The following is a 19,712-nucleotide window of genomic DNA, read 5'->3' as shown; positions in this document are numbered from 1 at the left end:
CAGGACCCAGATATGTTAAAAGTTAAGAAGGTGGACTTTGCGGCCTTTATAGCTATGATGATTAATGGTACTGCCATTGTGGAGAGGAAGTCCAGGAAAATAGATATCATTGTGGCTGCGGCGGAATGGTTCCTGGGACTGAAAGACTTCTCGGCGGAGGAGTTGCATGGAGTATTATCACAAGCCGTACCACCCTCTCACGTCATAGAGCCTGAGAAGGGAAATATGGAGATTTGAAGGAAGGAGGAAGTGGGAGTTTTGGTTTTGTCAACATGTTTTTTATTGTTTTATTTTGTGTGGATTAAGTTAGTTTTCTCAGTCACGTATGGGTTTTATTTTTACCTTGTTTTTTTCAACCCTATCCAGTTGGTGGCGGTAATACCATTTTTGTGTTGAAGTCTGCCATAAAACCCACAGAAGAATAAGTGGGATTTACAGTAGTAGCAAAGATTTTTACAACTAAACTAAGACAGACCGCAGCCTGTCGTTTCAAACGGGAATAAATTAGTCATAGTGGGCAGTACAAACAATGAGACGAGCAGAGTCGAGCTAGATCCTAATTGGCGCGTTCATGCTCATCTGCATATTTCAGTTAGGGAACGCCTAACTCTTTGAAGTGCGCGTGTGCAATAACTTAATTCACGTTTGTTCTCCTAAACAACGCAATTTTTTTCAAACTTCTGCAAAGGGTAAAGTAAAAAAAACTGTCCAATCTGTTCATAACATATTCTAGTTAGGGAACAGAAACTGTATTGAAATCAAACGTCTCATCGATGTGCAGAACGTCAGTCAAAATCCATCTCGTTCCATCTTCTCCCACTGCCGGCCAGTGTGCTTCCTCTCACTACCATATTTGGCAATTAGTGGAACTGCCAACCAGAAGCTTCACATTTATACATCCGGTGAAATATCTGTCCCATTGTTCTATCTGTGGTAGTCGCGCACCAAGCACATCCTTTGTCCAACTCATCACGACACACACAGACCTCCAGCAGCATGTGAGTCGACAGGTTGTGTACACAGAGGAAGTCGACAGAAATGTTTATAGCTAAATAGATTTGCTAAGAATAATATCTAGCAGGCAAAGGCACTCAGACTACGCCATGTCAAGTACAACAATTGCAAATACCGGCTTTTAAAGCAGGATATGTCGGTAGACTGATTTTTAACTCGCAGTTGCATGCCAGCTAACTTAACGTTAACAAGACCAAAAAAAGCAACCTGTTGGAGTTATCAGGGTAAGTGTAAATACTTGTGTGAATTTAACAAGCCAGTGTGTTATATTTCACAGCAAGCTCAACTTTAACGTAATTCTAGCTAGCCTAATGTACATTGAACTTTTACCTGCTGGTTAGCTAACGTAACGTTAGCCAGTTCTTCCTGACAGCGCACTTCACTTACTTAGCTAGTAGCTAGCTAGCTATCTAACGTCAGTTGGCCAGTAACGATAAAGACAAAGAAGTATACAGTGTACTGTACAGTCAGCTAACTTTTGCTTATTGTTGTCCATTTTTTTTATTCAAATTTTGCTTTCATAAATGTACACGTCAACAAAAAAAAACATGTTTCCTTAGTTGAAGTTTGTCAGGAAAGGTCTCCAGACGGAGGATATGATCATTCTTATTTAGCACCAAGACTATTATTGCAATAATGATACAATAAATAAGCCTCAAGCACGACTTTAGCTAGCTACCGAAGATTACGCTGAGACTCAGATGTATTACTATAAAATGCAGCTATACCAAACAAACACAGATTTCAAAGTTTAACAAACCATAGAACTCTATGCACAATTTGAGGACTACCTTTAATGCTGCAATATGTAACTTTTTGGGCGACCCGATTAAATTCACATAGAAATGTAAGTTATAGATCTATAACCAATTCACGTCGTGACGTTTTTCATTACGCCATACGTCATTTTCACAGAGTCTTGCCCGCCACTGATCAGACAAGTTTTACATGTTTTTATTTAACTAGGCAAATCAGTTAAAGAACAGATTCTTATTTACAATGGTGGCCTAACCTAGCAACACTGGGCCAATTGTGTGCCGCCCTATGGGACTCCCAATCACAGCCGGTTGTGATTCAGCCTGGAATGAAACCAGGGTCTGTAGTGACACCTCTAGCACTTAGACCGCTGCTCCACTGGAGAGCCCCAAAAGTGGTGTATAATTAAACCAATATAGACCACAGCCCATTGTTTCAGGTGGGAACAAATTAGTCATAGTGGGCAGAACTAGCATGGAGGTGGGCAGAGCCAAGCATGAGCTAGCGACATCCTATTGGTGGGTCCAAGCATTTATTCGCACATTTCGGTTAGGGAACGCCTACTCTGAAGTGTGCGTGTGCAATAACTCCGTTTGCCTTTGCACCCCTTCTAAACAACGCCATTTTTAAAAACTGGCAAAGAATAACGTTTACAAAATGTAGTCCACTCTGTTTGTAACATATTTTAGTTTTGGGAACAGAAAATCGTATTGAGATCAAATGTTTAATCGATGAGAAAATTTGCAGAATGTCGGCCAAAATCTATCTCGTTCCATCTTCTTTTTCACTCACTACCATATTTGGCAGTGAGTGAAAAAGCTAAGCGGATGCTTTCGTGAAATATCTGTCCCATTGTTCTATCTGTGAGTGTAACGTAAACTCACTCACTTTTGTACATCGCCTTGGTCTGTACAATTGACCTTATTTTAGCGCCCCAAAAACGTAATACTTCCTGATCAACTGTAATTTCAATACCATTTTAAAGCACAATTTCTCCCCTTTCCAACAGAATTCATGCCGAGACCTTCACGCTGCCCGTTTCTGCATAATTCAAGAAGGCAATGAGCTCCTTCGGGTCTTTTTAAAAATGGCGGGTGGGGAAGCGAAACTAATGCGTGATAGTGAGAAGGAGAGGAGATGTGTGAGAAAACGACTTTTTTTTCACTCGATCTGTCCAACTTATCACCTTACCGCCTCTAAAATGTAAATAAAACACTATAAAGAGTTTATATAATGTGTCATTACATACCTATTGGAAGGTTTGTGTCGAATTTGAATTGGGTTTTTAGGGCAGTGCTAAAGTGATCTTCAGAAGTAAACAGTGGCTTTGAAAGTCATGATGCTTGCAGTGATGACGCAAAAAATGCCTAGGTATCCCCCCCTTACCCCGTCACTGTCCATTTCTTGTTTTTAAACGATGAGAGAAGTGCTACACCTGGTGGAGAGAGATTGTAAGACAGAAGTATTTGCTTTATGCGTGCTGTACGTTACAGCATGACAAGTCACGATGTAACGGAGGGTCAGTTTTCTCTACTTTTCTCCAATGCTATAGAGCCATTACCATGTCGATCAACGCTTGAATAGAAACGTAGTTCACACCCCAGAATTTGATGTCAATACAGTAGCTACAGTCCCATTTAGTTTTCTTTGTAGCCTCGTTTGAATGTCGCGGTGGCGCACATTTGTACGGAATGGGGTGAGTTTACGTTAGTGTTTGTAACACAATATTGAGAGCCTGTCTCTTCAGAGAGCATATTTATTTTGGGAGATATTACCTTTTCATTCAAGGATAAATATATTGTTTCAGGTGATAATAGAACATGTTTTGTTTAGTTACTTTTACCTCAACTAATGCAAGTCAAGCTAGCTTGCACTGCAGAGCAGCTAAAAGCTAGGCTAGGTRGAAGATACCGTTGTAGCTAGCAACCTCCACCTAACAATTATAATAAAAAACAAATGTCATTACCATCAAACTTAAATGGGAGGCAACAGTCATAATATAATTGGGTTGACAGCCAAAGTGTATTATCTAACATTACTGTTAAACTAGTACTTACTTATAGAAATGTGTAATTGTTTAGAATTTGCTAGCTATAAAGCCATCACCCGAAAACCACATTTTCATCTATTCAGTTTTTGTAACTTCCTGTTCTCCGACGGACTCTGGCTGGACTGAAGACCAGGCAAAGTACAAAAAAAAWATATAATAATAATAAAAAAATWATAAAAAAATAAAAAAAATCTAAGTATCCACGGAACCTTCAACCGTAAGGGGGGCGTTGTGTTTTCACTCCACTGTGGACGTCTCCATTGAAATGCATGACATCCTTTGCAATGTAACAGAGTGCTTATGGGTAATGTGAAAAAGGGTTAAGAAGCAGTAGTAATCTGTTCTATGTGCGCTATTTCTATGCTTCCTGTTCTGAAGTTTCGATTTTGCGTCTTTTACTTTTGGTTTTGTACACCAGCTTCAAACGGACGAAAATGAAATATTTTTGGTTCCTGAAAGTATATTTCACAGCGGTTTAAATGGGTCAGCGGTTTACATGGTACAATGATTCTCTACACTGTACTTGCTTGTTTTGTCACATAAACTAAAATTATGTGAACTATTCGAATTTTAGCAACCAGGAAATGGCGGAGCGATTTCCACATAGTGTGTCTTTAACAATTTCCATTAAAAAAAAACATTTACAGGAAGAACTGTGCAGATACAAAGTCTGGTCACAGAATAAAATTGAGGGAGATTTTACCATTCTGTTACCAAATGTTGCATCTGCAAAGTTTATACTGTGTAAATTGTTCAAAGTAGTCATGGTGCATAGAGTTGTGTGGTTTGTTAAAAATCGAAATCAATAGTTTTTTTGTTTGGCGTACATTTTAAAGTGAAAAACCAGAGTGGAATTGCCCATAGTTAGCTATCTCACAGTACTTGGTGATTTAAATCTTCTCTGGGTTATCCCCATGAATGTTCCATTGTGTAAGGCTAGTGTAAGGTGAATCTGCTGCCCTGCCTTCGGTAGCAATGGGGACAGTGGGATACTGCCCTGTAAGGGTGCTGTTCTATGTATGATACAGTAAACCGAGATCATGACTCTCTGTGGTCCCTCCAGATTGCATTGCACTTAAGTTATTGCTTTGATTTGATGGCATTGTATGTACAGTTGAAGTCGGAAGTTTACATACGCTTAGGTTGGAGTCATTAAAACTCGTTTGTCAACCACTCCACAAATGTATTGTAACAAACTATCGCTTTGGCTAGTCGGTTAGGACATCTATTTTGTGCATGACACAAGTAATTTCTCCAACAATTGTTTCCAGACAGATTATTTCACTTATAATTCACTGTATCACAATTCCAGTGGGTCAGACGTTTACATACACTAAATTGACTGTGCCTTTAACTTCTCTAGGGTAGGGGGCAGCATTTGGAATTTTGGATGAAAAGCATGCCCAAATTCAACTGCCAGCTACTCATCCCCAGAAGATAAGATATGCATATTATTAGTAGATTTGGATAGAAAACACTCTGAAGTTTCTAAAACTGTTTGAATCATGTCTGTGAGTATAACAGAACTTATTTAGCACTCTCTTTTCAATGAGWTTTCATTAGGAAAACAGATTTCTAAGGGACCTGCTTGTAGTTCCTACCGCTTCCACTGGATGTCAACAGTCTTGAGAAATTGGTTGAGGTTATTCCTTTGTGTAATGAAGAAGTACGGCTATCTTGAACGAGAGTCACATGAAGTGTCCTGTTAGATAGAAGCGTGTGACCAGAAAGCTAGCTATAGTTGGTTTTAATCCTGTATTGAACACAGATCATCCCGTCTTCAATTTGATCGATTATTAACGTTAAAAAATACCTAAAGTTGTATTACAAAAGTAGTTTGACATTTTTTGGCAAAGTTTACAGGTAACCTTTGAGATATTTTGTAGTCACATTTGAGCAAGTTGGAACCAGTGTTTTTCTGGATCAAACGCGCCAAATAAATGGACATTTTGGATATATATCGACAGAATTAATCGAACAAAAGGACCATTTGTGATGTTTATGGGACATATTGGAGTGCCAACAACAGAAGCTCGTCAAAGGTAAGGCATGAATTATATTTTTATTTCTGCGTTTTGTGTCGTGCCTGCAGGGTTGAAATATGCTTATTTCTCTTTGTTTACTATTGTGCTATCCTCAGATAATAGCATCGTTTGCTTTCGCCGAAAAGCCTATTTGAATTCTGACATGTTTGCTGGATTCACAACCAGTGTAGCTTTAATTAGGTATCTATCATGTGTGATTTAATGAAAGTTAGATTTTTATAGTCATTTTCATAGTAATTAATTTGATTTTGGCGCACTGCATTTTCTCTGGCTTTTTGCCAAGTGAGACAGTAGCGTCCCGCCTAAACTCAGATTTGTGGATATAAATATGAACTTTACCGAACAAAACATACATGTATTGTGTAACATGAAGATCATCAAAGGTTAGTGATTCATTTTATCTCTTTCTGCTTTTTGTTACTCCTCTCTTTGGCTGAAAAAATGGCTGTCTTTTTCTGTGAGTGTGGCTCATACCTAACATAATCGTTTGGTGTGCTTTCGTCGTAAAACCTTTTTGAAATCGGATACTTTGGCTGGATTTACAACAAGTGTATCTTTAAAATGGTTTAAAATACTTGTATGTTTGAGGAATTTAAATTATGGGATTTCTGTTTTGAATTTGGCGCCCTGCAGTCTCACTGGCTGTTGACGAGGTGGGACGCTACCGTCCCACATACCCTAGAGAGGTTAAACAGTTTGAAAAATTCCAGAAAATGATGTCATAGCTTTAGAAGCTTCTGATAAGCTAATTGACATAATTTGAGTCAATTGGAGGTGTACCTGTGGATGTATTTCAAGGCCTACCTTCAAACACAGTGCCTCTTTGCTTGACATCATGGGAAAATCAAAATAAATCAGCCAAGCTCTCAGAAAAGAAAATTGGAGACCTCCACAAGTCTGGTTCATCCATGGGAGCAATTTCCAAACGCCTGAAGGTACCACGTTCATCTGTACAAACAGTAGTACGCAAGTATAAACACAATGGGACCACGCAGTTGTCATACCGCTCAGGAAGGAGACGCAGTCTGTCTCCTAGAGATGAACGTACTTTGGTGCGAAAAGTGCAAATCAATCCCAGAACAACAGCAAAGGACCGTGTGAAGATGCTGGAGGAAACAGGTTTTTAAAAGTATTTATTTCCACAGTAAAACGAGTCCTATATCGACATAACCTGAAAGGCTGCTCAGCAAGGAAGAAGCCACTGCTCCAAAACCTCCATAAAAAAGCCAGACTACAGTTTGCAACTGCACATGGGGACAAAGATTGTKCTTTTTGAAGAAATGTCCTCTGGTCTYATGAAACAGAAATAGAACTGTTTGGCCATAATGACCATCGTTATGTTTGGAGTGAAATGGGGAGGCTTGCCAGCCGAAGAACACCATCCCAACCGTGTAGCACGGGGGTGGCAGCATCATGTTGTGGGGGTGCTTTGCTGCAGGAGGGACTGGTGCACTTCACAAATAGATGGCTTCACAAGGAAGAAAAATTGTGGATATATTGAAGCAACATCTCAAAACATCAGTCAGGAAGTTAAAGCTTGGTCGCAAATGGGTCTTCCAAATGGACAATAATTCCAAGCATACTTCCAAAGTTGTGCCAAAATGGCTTAAGAACAACAAAGTCAAGGTATTAGAGTGGCCATCACAAAGCCCTGACCTCAATCCAATAGAAAATGTGTGGGCAGAACTGAAAAAGTGTGTGCGAGCAAGGAGTCCTACAGACCTGACAGGAGGAATGGGCCAAAATTCGCCCAACTTATTGTGGGAAGCTCGTGGAAGGCTACCCGAAACGTTCGACCCAAGTTTAACAATTTAAAGGCAATGCTACCAAATAGTAATTGAGTGCATGTAAACTTCTGACCCACTGGGAATGTGATGAAAGAAATAAAAGCTGAAATAAATCACTCTACTATTTCTGACATTTCACATTCTTAAAATAAAGTGGTGATCCTAACTGACCTAAGACAGGGTATTTTTACTAGGATAAAATGTCAGGAATTGTGAAACTGAGTTTTAAATGTATTTGGCTAAGGTGTATGTAAACTTCCGACTTCAACTGTATATTCAATCTCATGGTTGTCTTACAGAAGCTGAATGGCCTCTGTGGTGGCCTCTGTTGTGACTGTGAAAACCGAGAAGCGACCAGCTCATGCTGATACTCAGGATGTTGACTCCAACACCAAAAAACCCAGGTATCAAAAACTGATATGAGTAGCCTACATTTAGTACTCAGTTCCTCTTTATATGCCAAGGCATTATCAATATAAGACTGGTCAGGAACTTTTTCTCTTAGTTTCTGTTTCTAAACCCATTCTTTACCTTTTCAGCCTAGGTTTGAGTTAAACAGCAGCCAAGTAAACTTGCCATGATTTGTTTAACCTTCATGTTGTCTAAGGATTTGGGAACCATCAATGGAACCATCACTCAATCTCTGCCTGCCCCAAAGGAAACTGCTGCCCAGCCTGAAGACCAAGCGGGCGCCCGAGCTGGTCCTAGTTATTGGTACAGGGGTGAGTTCAGCTGTGGCCCCTCAGGTCCCCGCGTTGCGCTCCTGGAAGGGTTTGATCCAGGCCTTGTTGGACGCGGCCAACGACTTTGACCTCCTCGAGGAAGAGGAGAGTAGGCGTTTTCAGAAGAGCCTGCAGGAGGACAAGAACCTAGTCCACGTGGCTCATGACCTCATCCAGAAGCTCTCTCCGGTAAGGCTTCCCCGCTCCTGTGCGCACACATACAGCCAGATGTGGACAGCACACTGCCAATACACTGTCTCCAGCTGGTTGAGACACACCAGTGACTTTCATTGTAAACTTTCCTTTATTGGGATTTGTAATCATAGTGGGAATGACAGTGGCAAGGAGTCAGCATAGTTCAATGTTTTTATCTAAATTCTAAAACGTTTGATTCAGGTTTTTCAACCTGTGTTCTGTGTAAAAGGTGATGCCCTAACCTTAAGTACAGCACTGATGAATTACTACAACACGTCATCATTAAATTCCTTGTTTTCAAAGCCACACAAGTTGGCTCAACCAGTTCTGGCACTCAGGTTATTAAGGACTTTTAAGGCCTGTTATTTGATTCGCTAGATGAAGAAATCCCCCCAGTGAATAACCTCCCATTGATTTCTCTCAATAAGTCAACGAATCAGTGGACCGAGACTAAATGACGGAGAAATTCAAGGGGAAACATTTTGGGATTTCCGTACCGGCCCGTATCCCCTTCATACCAGGTCAGCTCAAACCATAACCGGTTGATGAGGCCTTAATACCATCTGCCTTCAGTGTTAGTCATGTCTCATCGCTCCTTTCAAATTGCTTAAACATGCTTTGTTTCAGCAGCCCGCCTGTTGTCACAAAAGGAACCAACTGCCCAGTGTGGGTTTATCCATCGCTTTTATTCCAGGTTCACGATCATGCAGATCAGGTGATTACACAGCCATGGACCCTGTGGGAAATATTTTTCTGTTCTTAGCAGGCGGTGGTGCGCATCTTATCAGAACGGGGCACGCAATTGTAGCGGAACATAAAACAATTGAATATCGAATTATAGATGTATGGCGCTTGCGATATGAAGTAGCCTGAATCTCAAATTCTTTAGAACCTAGTATTAGAGGTCGACCGATTATGATTTTTCAACGACGATACTGATTATTGGGGGACCAAAAAAAGCCGATACCGATTAATCGGCCGATTTTTATATATTTGTAATAATGACAATTACAACAATACTGAATGAACACTTATTTTAACTTAATATAATACATCAATAAAATCAATTTAGTCTCAAATAAATAATGAAATGTGTTCAATTTGGTTTAAATAATGCAAAAACAAAGTGTTGGAGAAGAAAGTAAAAGTGCAATATGTGCCATGTAAAAAAGGTAACGTTTAAGTTCCTTGCTCAGAACATATGAAAGCTGGTGGTTCCTTTTAACATGAGTCTTCAATATTCCCAGGTAAGAAGTTTTAGGTTGTAGTTATTATAGGACTATTTCTCTCTATACGATTTGTATTTCATATACCTTTGACTATTGGATGTTCTAATAGGTACTTTAGTATTGCCAGCCTCATCTCGGGAGTTGATAGGCTTGAAGTTATAAACAGCGCAATGCTTGAAGCACAGCGAAGAGCTGCATGCAAATGTAGGAAAGTGCTGTTTGAATGAATGCTTACGAGCCTGCTGCTTACCACCGCTTAGTCAGACTGCTCTATCAAATCATAGACTTAATTATAATATAATAACACAGAAATACGAGCCTTAGGTCATTAATATGGTCAAATCCGGAAACGATCATTTCGAAAACAAAACGTTTATTCTTTCAGTGAAATACGGAACCGTTCCGTATTTTATCTAACGGGTGGCATCTCTAAGTCTAAATATTGAAGGTTGTGCAATGTAACAGCAATGTTATGTCATAATTATGTACATTTCTGGCAAATTAATTACGGTCTTTGTTAGGAAGAAATGGTCTTCACACAGTTCGCAACGAGCCAGGCGGCCCAAACTGCTGCATATACCCTGACTCTGCTTGCACAGAACGCAAGAGAAGTGACACAATTTCCCTAGTTAACTTCTTATGGCTGCAATCCCGTTAACAGGATGATATGACAACAGCCAGTGAAAGTGCATTGCGCCAAATTCAAAACAACAGAAATCTCATAATTAAAATTCCTTAAACATACATGTGTCTTATACCATTTTAAAGGTAATCTTGTTGTTAATCCCACCAAAGTGTCCGATTTCAAATATGCTTTTCAGCGAAAGCACCACAAACGATTATGTTAGGTCACAAGCGCGTTCACTAAAACGTGACGAAATGTCCAAAAGTTCCGTAACAGTCAGTATAAACATGTCAAACGATGTATTGAATCAATCTTTAGAATGTTGTTAACATAAATCTTGAATAACGTTCCAACCGGAGAATTACATTGACTTCAGATGAGCGATGGAACGGAGCTCCCTCTTATGTGAACGCGCATGGTGAAAGCATGGTCAGGTCATGGCAGTGGTGACTAATTATTCTCTAATTCGGCCCCCCTTCACAGTAGAGTCATCAGACAAAGTTCTACAGACTGTTGACATCTAGTGGAAGCCGTAGGAAGTGCAAACCCATTCATATCTCGCTGTAATTTCAATGGGATCTTGGTTGAAAATCCACCAGCCTCAGAATTTCCACTTCCTGTTTGGATATTTTCTCAGGTTTTTGCCTGCCATATGAGTTCTGTATACTCAGACATAATTCAAACAGTTTTAGAAACTTCAGTGTTTTCTATCCAATACTAATAATAATATGCATATATTAGCAACTATGACTGAGGAGCAGGCCGTTTACTCTGGGCACCTCTGTGCACCTTTCATCCAAGCTACTCAATACTGCCGCTGCAGCCATAAGAAGTTAAAAMAAATTCATGTTAACAGGCAATATTAACTAAATTTGCAGGTTTAAAAATACTTGTGTATTGATTTTAAGAAAGGCATTGATGTTTATGGTTAGTTACACATTGGTGCAATGACAGCTTTTTTTGCGAATGCGATTGTTAAATCACCCGTTTGGCGAAGTAGGCTGTGATTCAATGATAAATTAGCAGGCACCGCGTCGATTGTATGCAACGCAGGACAAGCTAGATAAACTAGTAATATCATTAACCTTGTGTAGTTAACTAGTGATTATGTTAAGATTGATTGTTTTTTATAAGATAAGTTTAATGCTAGCTAGGACCTTACCTTGGCTCCTTGCTGCACTCGCATAACAGGTAGTCAGCCTGCCACGCAGTCTTCTCGTGGAGTGCAATGTAATCGGCCATAATCGGTGTCCAAAAATGCTGATTACCGATTGTTTTGAAAACTTGAAATAGTCCCTATTTAATCGCCCATTCCGATTAATCGGTCGACCTCTACCTAGTATGCTGAAAGTGTAAAGAGAAAGAAACGCATTGAAAAGAGGACTCATGTAGCTTGAGGACTGTCGTAGAGTGTAGAAGGAGAAATTRGTCATGGCTTCACCTTGTTTAGTCTTTTAGTCACATTGTTGCCCACCATGCACAGACGTCAATTCAACGTCTATTCCATGTTGGATCAACGTAATTTCATTCAACCAGTGTGTGCCCACTGGGTGCTTGTTCACAGAACAGCTGAAGAGAACCGAGGCTTCTGCGAGAAGGGAGTGTCCCTCATCTCAAGAAGGGATCAAATACTGGGTGGGACACAGCAGTTTAACCCAATGGTATTGGTGCTATAACGAGAGCAATCTAAACAATGTAAATAACTGTGGATTAGTGCTGTGTTTTGGCCCGTAATGTCAGTTAATGAGTCTAATTTGAAGGTTAGAATCAGCATGTTTGTGACCTAAATCCTTTCATGCTGTCGTTGAATGACCTAGGCAAAATACTAAGGACAATTATTATAACTTTCCCTGTTTAGGACCAGGTTAGTTGAAAACAACTCAACTTTAGTGTCTCATCCTAGGCTATATCAATCTCAGGATCAGAGCATGGTACTACTTTACCTTATTTAGTCATTATGTAAGTCCTCAAACAAAAGGAGAATGCATTCGGTGCAGAAGTCAACAGCAGGGTGAGTGGGTAGCTAGATGCCTGCTCTTGGTGATAATGACTTCCTTCCTGTGAAAAGGGATCCTGTTAGTTAATTAGCCCACTAGATCTCTAATCTCTGGACAGTCCAGCAGTCGGCCAGGCAGCTCGCTTGTGCTGTGTGCGCTAAGCTCGCTTGTGCTGTGTGCGCTATTCATAGCGGGCCAGCCCTTCTCCTTTGTTTTCCTACAGCCACTGCCAGGTAGAGTGTGCGTTCGGCGTAGCTCTGAGTAATGAGATTTATCCATTACAGACGGCCATAATCGCATGGCTACTCAAACAGCCTGCCCTCTAACTCTCTGCTCCATAGCAATTAGACTCACCGTGTACAGCAACTGTTTACATGCCCCTGCTACTGATGGAAAAACATTTTCACCTTTCATTTACATGACTATAACAACCAGTCATAAATGCTTTATTGTACCTTTTTTTAAAACCTGAAAATGCTTTTCTAAATGGTCTCCCTCCTAGTAGTTAAGTACCAGCGGTATAATCTGTATAATCAATACACACCCACTAACCTCTATTAATTGTGCTCCTGCCATATCATTGCAGAGAACAGGCAATGTGCGGTCAACCTTCTTCAAGGACTGCCTGTACGAGGTGTTTGACGATCTGGAGTGTAAGATGGAGAACGCGGGGAAGCATCTTCTCCGCTCCGTACTGCAGTTGATGGAGAGTGGAGCGCTGGTTCTCACCACCAACTTTGACAACCTGCTGGAGATCTACGCAGCCCACCAGGGATCGAAGCTGGAGTCTCTGGACCTAACCGATGAGAAGAAGGTAAAAACGGATCCTTTTCCTTTTGGAAAGATCGCTATAGTCATGGCCTTGTGTGCTCTTTAGGGACACATTCTAAATTGTGTGTACATAATTTTCACTGCAATAACACATCATGYATGGATGTCAATTGGGGATTTACCAGAAAATACACTATATGGCTAAAAGTATGCTCGTCGAACATCTCATTCCAAAATCATTGGAGGGGCCCCCCTTTGCTGCTATAACAGCCTCCACTCTTCTGAGAAGGCTTTCCACTAGATGTTGGAACATTGCTGCGGAGACTTGCTTCCATTCAGCCACGAGCATTAGTGAGGGTTGGCCGATTAGGCCTGGCTCGCAGTTGGCGTTCCAATTCATCCCAAAGGTGTTCAATGGGGTTGAGTTCAGGGCTCTGTGCAGGCCAGTCAAGTTCTTCCACACCGACCTCACTTTATGGACAGGGGCATTGTCATGCTGAAACAGGAAAGGGCCTTCCTCAAACTGTTGCCACAAAGTTGGAAGCACAGAATCGTCTAGACTGTCTGATTGCCAGATGGTGAAGCGTGATTCATCCCTCCACTGCTCCAGAGTCCAATGTCGGCTAGCTTTACAACACTCCACCCAATGCTTGCCATTGTGCATGGTGATCTTAGGCTTGTGTGCGGCTGCACGGCCAAGGAAACCCATGTCATGAAGCTCCTGACTAACAGTTCTTGTGCTCACATTGCTTCCAGAGGCAGTTTTGAACTCAGTAGTGAATGTTGCAACCGAGGAAAGACGATTTTTACGTTCTTCAGCACTCTGCGGTCCCGTTCTGTGAGCTTGTGTGGCTTACCACTTAGCGGCTGAGCCGTTGTTGCTCCTAGACGTTTCCACTTCACAATAACAGCACTTACAGGGCAGCTCTAACATGGCAGAAATTTTAAGAACTGACTTGTTGGAATTGTGGCATCCTATGACAGTGCCACATTGAAATTCACTAAGCTCTTCAGTACGGGCCATTCTACTGCCAATGTTTGTCTATGGAGATTGCATGGCTGTGTGCTCGATTTTATGCACCTGTCAGCAGCGGGTGTGGCTGAAATAGTCAATCCACTAATTTGAAGGGGTGTCCACCTAGTTTTGGTCATGTAGTGTATTATTTATGCAATGCAGGTCTAGGCTCTGTTACAGAAGCCACACTAGCATACCACTTTGCTATGAAGCAGTTGGGTGTGAACATTTCAATTAAATTGGGATTATCGTTTTGAAAAAAATCCCTAACTGAAAAAAAAAATCCCCACAAAATTAAAATCACAGTGGAGTTATCACAAAACTACCACTAACAGGTCCCAATCATCATCATCAGAGAGTGAGACAGGGACATGACAACCGTGAAGTCCTGTATGGCAATACTTAGAGAAGTTAAATGAGAAGGTGGTGAAATGCATAGTTTGTGAGGTGGAATTGAGCTGCAGTACAAGTACAATGCTTAACCATTTGAACCGTTGCTGACAGTAGCGCAGGCCCCCAACAGACATTAGACAGGCTCTTCACACCAAAGAAGTGTGATAAGGGACAGTGAGAAAATTATAGCGCTGATTACAGAAATGATTGCAGTTGATATGCAGCCATTGTCAATGCTAGAGGATGTCTGCTTCAATGCCCTGATGGCATAGCTTCAATGCCCTGATGGCATTGCTTCAATGCTCTGATGGCATATCTAGAACCAGACTACAAGATGCCATGTCGAAAAACCGTGACGGCCTGGATGGAGAAATTGTACAATGATTGTTCTGCAAGTACAAAGTATGAGCTCTAAGACACCCCATAAGTGGCATTAACAACATTGTTGAACATCTATGAACACGCTGTCATACATCACTGCAATGAGCCATCACATTGATCAGAAGTGGGACATGAAGTCCCATGTGCTGACCACTGAGAACATGGAGGAGAGGCACACAGCAGAGAACCTAAAAACGTCATTAACTACCATTTGTTGCTGAGTGGGTTGGGGACAGCAGTAAGATGAGCGCCGTATGGTAGCCGGAACTGCATTGAACCAGATCTGCGTTGTAATTCACGTCATTTAATTATTTTTATTCGGAATGTTTAAAGGATAAAGACAATTGCAGTTTAAACGTTAAATGTTTTAAAATTGTCATCTATTTAATAAGCAATATATTGGGCATGTATTCTAAGTGGTATGCAAGTGTGGGCATTGGAACATAGGCTTTGGCCCCCTGTGACTTTCAGATGCCATCAGAGGAAGTAGTTGATGAAAGACTGAGGGCATGACAGTTTAACTATACTACTGTCACAGGTTTAGGCTCACAACACAGGGAATGCTCTTGCACATAAAACATTAAGGCTTATTAAAGGTGAATTCAAGGGAAAACGTTTGATTCAAAGACCAACATATGTCTTCTAATAGTGTTGCCCTTCTAATATGGTGTCCTTAAACCAGAGAAAGTGGTCAATGCATTGACCTGTGAAGGTCTTTTGTCTCTGACAGAAGTAGGATGTAGTTAGTATATGGCAAGGTCAAAGTTTCAAACTTCCAACTGTTGTCAACATTTATGGGTTAATCAATATTGGTCTTTGATCAGAAATAGGAACTAACATGACAGAGATTTTTCCTTAAGCAGAACTTATAAACGCTCTTACCTTAGCAGGAACCCAACATGGATTGTTATTTATGTAGACTCGTTGAAAATAATTGAGTCTTCTTAAATGATTCACATGTATTAAGCCTGCGATATTGACCTTCAGGTGTGGTATTTATGCCCTGTCTCCATCAGGACTAATATCCCTGTCTGACATTAGCGGTGTCACTCCCTACCCAGTGAGAACAGGATTTGGTGTGACAGACTGTGAAATGTTTGTGTCCGTACAGGTCCTGGAGTGGGCTCAGGGGAAGAGAAGTTTGAGTGTTTTGCACATTCACGGTGTTTACACGAATCCCAGCGGTATTGTACTGCACCCTGCTGGCTACCAGAATGTACTGAGGAACACGGAGGTCATGGTGAGTGAGACAGGCAGCCTTTCTAAATTATACCCTGTAAATGTTTCAGCGCTTAGCAGTTGCCGTTTTACTTTTTTCAACCAATTTAAGACCCCTCGTGTTGTTAAATTGTAGTGAAGTTAATTATGTCAGTGTCATAATGCGAACTGAACTCCTTTGGTTTGACAGAGGGAGATCCAGAAACTGTATGAGACCAAGTCGTTTGTGTTCCTGGGCTGCGGGCGCACGGTGGACGACACCACCTTCCAGGCTCTGTTCCTGGAGGCGGTCAAACACAAGTCGGACCTGGAGCACTTCATGCTGGTGCGGCGTGAGGACGTGGGAGAGTTCAAGAAGCTGCGGGACAACATGCTAGACAAGGGCATCAAGGTCATCTCTTACGGCAATGAGTATTCCGACCTGCCTGAGTACTTTGAACGGCTGGCCAACGAGATCTGCAACCGCGACGCTGTCACTAACGGCTGGGGTAAAGAAGCCAGTTTCAGTGAAATCACTAGTAATCAATTAGTAATCATACTGTATCCATTTCCTACAATGGATCACTTACTAGTTGGTGGTATGTTACTGAAGTGTAAATCGTAAAACAATTATCTACTTAGGGCTTGGATCTTATCTTACGGTGATGCTACTGAGGAATTCTATTTTAGTGAGCCGAGTTGCACATTAGCCTGTTTAAACATGAGTAGCTACTTTGTTTGCTCTCGCTATTATTTGTTAATCTGTTGATTTCATTGATTTTCATAGGATCTCCCTCCCAAGAAGAACAGGAAACCCAGAATGGCTTTCATTCACAGAAAAGCCTCCAAGGTTAGGATTGTGTGCTTCTCTTTGTCAGTGCTCGCATGCAAGAGGCATTTCCCAAAATCCACTTTTCATTTCATCCTGTTAGAATATACCTGTTTATAAAGCTTATATCCAGGCTTTTAGAATATACCRGTTTATTAAGCTTATATCCAGGCATTTCATAAGTGAAAACCTCCTTGGAATTCATACCCCTTTACACACAACTGGCTTACCTGTAATGCATGGCAGTCTGTGGTAATATACAGCTGTTGGTCCTCATATGTTATTTGTTTTCCCTCTCTTTCTGCCCAGACTATCCTTCTTGACAGGCACAAAACAGACAGGAGTATCAGTCATTTTCATCCACAGTTCCTTCAGTCCACTTCTACTCAGGTTTCATTAGATCTACTACTACTCCGCCAGGCAAATATGGGCCAGAAGAGACCCATGTTACTACTCTAGTCACCCGCTTATTGTTTTTATTTTCACCTTTACCGGTTGTCATGACAAAAGGAAAGACCCAGCCAAGGAGCTAACAGGAAAGTAAACTGTTAAAGCAGCTGGCAACCCAATCTAAGTGTTTCCCTACACCCTAACATCTGGAATAGGATGTTGGAAAGGGAAATGGCAGACTGATGGATGTGTGAAGTAGGGATGCCGTAAGGACAGGTCCCTGACCTGGATTCTCGCTCAACATAATTTGGAAATGAATCCTGTCCTGAATGAATGGCTGCAGAGTCCTGAGGACCTAGATATGCTAAAGACTCCCTGAATTTGAAGAGAAGCAGGCGTGGCAAAAATGTAGCACAACATATCCACATCAGAGGAGGCTGGTGGAATGCGCTATAGGAGGATGGCTCATTGTAATGGCTTGAATGGAACTGGGTCAAACGTGGTTGTCATATGTTTGATACCGTTCCATTTATTCCAGACATTAATGAGCCTGTCCTATAGCTCTTCCCATCCTCCCCTGTTTAGGATCAACTATGCGGTCCTCTTATGAAACTGTCAAGTCTCAAAGCATACAGCATCAATAGGTGTTAACTATGTAGTCTCTGAAAATAATGCATGACATGCTAACTTGAAAGCAGCTAGTTCAATCTGTGAAGCAGTTAAGGATGGTAACATGTTGAAAGGTTTTTGAYAATCTTGTCTGCAGGTTCAGCAGAGTGACATCCATTGAGTTAGATGAGGCATCTTTAAAGTAACAATCACTTGGCCACTCGTGCTGAAAAAAAAATAGTATACTGTCCTTTATAAGGCTTTTGGATTTTTAATACTGCATGTTTTGTGAAATCTGTAGGTATTTGTGCTATAAAAAAATAAAACCTTTGGTATCATACAGTGCATTCGGAAAGTATTCAGACCCTTGACTCTTTCCACATTTTGTTACAGCCTTATTCTACAATGGATTAAATATTATTTCTACACACAATACCCAATGACAAAGCAAAAACAGGTTGACAATTTTGCAAAAGTAAAAATAAACTTACATAGGTATTCAGACCCTTTACTCAGTGCTTTGTTAAAGCACCTTTGGCAGCGATTACAGCCTTGAGTCTTCTTGGGTATGACTCTACAAACTTGGCATATCTGTATTTCGGGAGTGTCTCCCATTCTTCTCTGCAGATCCTCAAGCTCTGTCAGGTTGGATGGGGAGTGTCGCTGCACAGCTATTTTCTGGTCTCCAGAGATGTTCGATCAGGTTTGGGCTGGGCCACTTAGAGACTTGTCCCGAAGGCACTCCAACATTGTCTTGGTGTCATTGGCCTGTTGGAAGGTGAACCTTCGCCCCAGTCTGAGGTCCTGAGCGCTCTGGGGCATGTTTTCATCAAGGATCTCTCTGTACTCTCCTCTGTTCATCTTTCCCTCTATCCTGACTAGTCTCCCAGTTCCTAAAGCTGACAAACATCCCCACAGCATGATGCTGCCCCCACACTTCACCGTAGGGATGGTGCCAGGTTTCCCCTAGACGTGATAGCTTTGCATTCAGGCCAAAGAGTTCAATCTTGGTTTCATCAGACCAGAAAATCTTGTTTCTCATGGTCAGAGTCCTTCAGGCTGTCATGTGCCTTTACTGAAGAGTGGTTTCTGTCTGGCAACTACCATAAAGGCCTGATTGGTGGAGTGCTTCTGGAAGGTTCTCCCATCTCCACAGAGGAACTCTGCAGCTCTGACCATTGAGTTCTTGGTCACCTCCCTGACCAAGGCCCTTCTCCCCCGATTGGTCAGTTTGGCTGGGCGGCTGCTCTAGGAAGAGTCTTGGGTGGTTCCAAACTTCTTCCATTTAAGAATGGAGACTGTTTTCTTGGGGACCTTCAATGCTGCAATCCTGTCTGAGCTCTACGGACAATTCCTTTGACCTCATGGCTTGGTTTTTGCTCTGACATACTGTCAACTAGGACCTTATAGACAGGTGTGTGCCTTTCCAAATCATGTCCCATAAATTGTATTTACCACAGGTGGGCTTCAAGTTGTAGAAACAGCTCAAGGATCAGGATGCATCAATTGTCTCATAGTAAAGGGTATGAATAGTTATTCACACAAGGTCTGTTCATCTTTAAATTAGAACATTTCTAAACCTGTTTTTGGGTGTAGATTGAGGGAATTAAATCAATTTTAGAATAGGGCTGTAAAATAAAATGTGGAAAAGGTCTGAATACTTCGCGAATGCACTGTACACCAGTTGCCACCCGACTCTTCCTGTTG

The 19,712-nt window shown here is 41.4% G+C and overlaps 1 protein-coding gene across 4 annotated transcripts; it reads left to right on the top strand.

Annotated features, from left to right (window-relative positions):
• The first annotated feature begins 938 nt into the window (after nucleotides 1-938).
• On the top strand, nucleotides 939-19,700 carry LOC111949526 (protein FAM118B). 4 transcript variants are annotated; one of them, XM_070434204.1, is made up of 9 exons: nucleotides 953-1,238; nucleotides 2,780-2,973; nucleotides 7,952-8,056; nucleotides 8,260-8,563; nucleotides 13,007-13,234; nucleotides 16,092-16,220; nucleotides 16,389-16,686; nucleotides 16,965-17,027; nucleotides 17,316-19,700. In XM_070434204.1, the coding sequence occupies exons 3-9, from the start codon at nucleotides 7,959-7,961 to the stop codon at nucleotides 17,327-17,329; spliced, it is 1,134 nt and encodes a 377-aa protein (XP_070290305.1). In that variant the 5' UTR covers nucleotides 953-1,238; nucleotides 2,780-2,973; nucleotides 7,952-7,958; the 3' UTR covers nucleotides 17,330-19,700. The 4 variants fall into 4 exon arrangements, with proteins under 4 accessions (XP_023822552.1, XP_070290305.1, XP_023822553.1 ...); XM_023966784.2 differs by lacking the exon at nucleotides 2,780-2,973 and having other exon boundaries at nucleotides 939-998; XM_023966785.2 differs by lacking the exon at nucleotides 2,780-2,973 and having other exon boundaries at nucleotides 8,311-8,563.
• Nucleotides 19,701-19,712: the final 12 nt, after the last annotated feature.

The sequence above is a fragment of the Salvelinus sp. IW2-2015 genome, linkage group LG22, assembly GCF_002910315.2.
Source record: "Salvelinus sp. IW2-2015 linkage group LG22, ASM291031v2, whole genome shotgun sequence".
Lineage (NCBI taxonomy): Eukaryota > Metazoa > Chordata > Actinopteri > Salmoniformes > Salmonidae > Salvelinus > Salvelinus sp. IW2-2015.
Note: the sequence above shows the minus strand (reverse complement) of the source record. Positions and strands in the feature narration are given on the sequence as shown.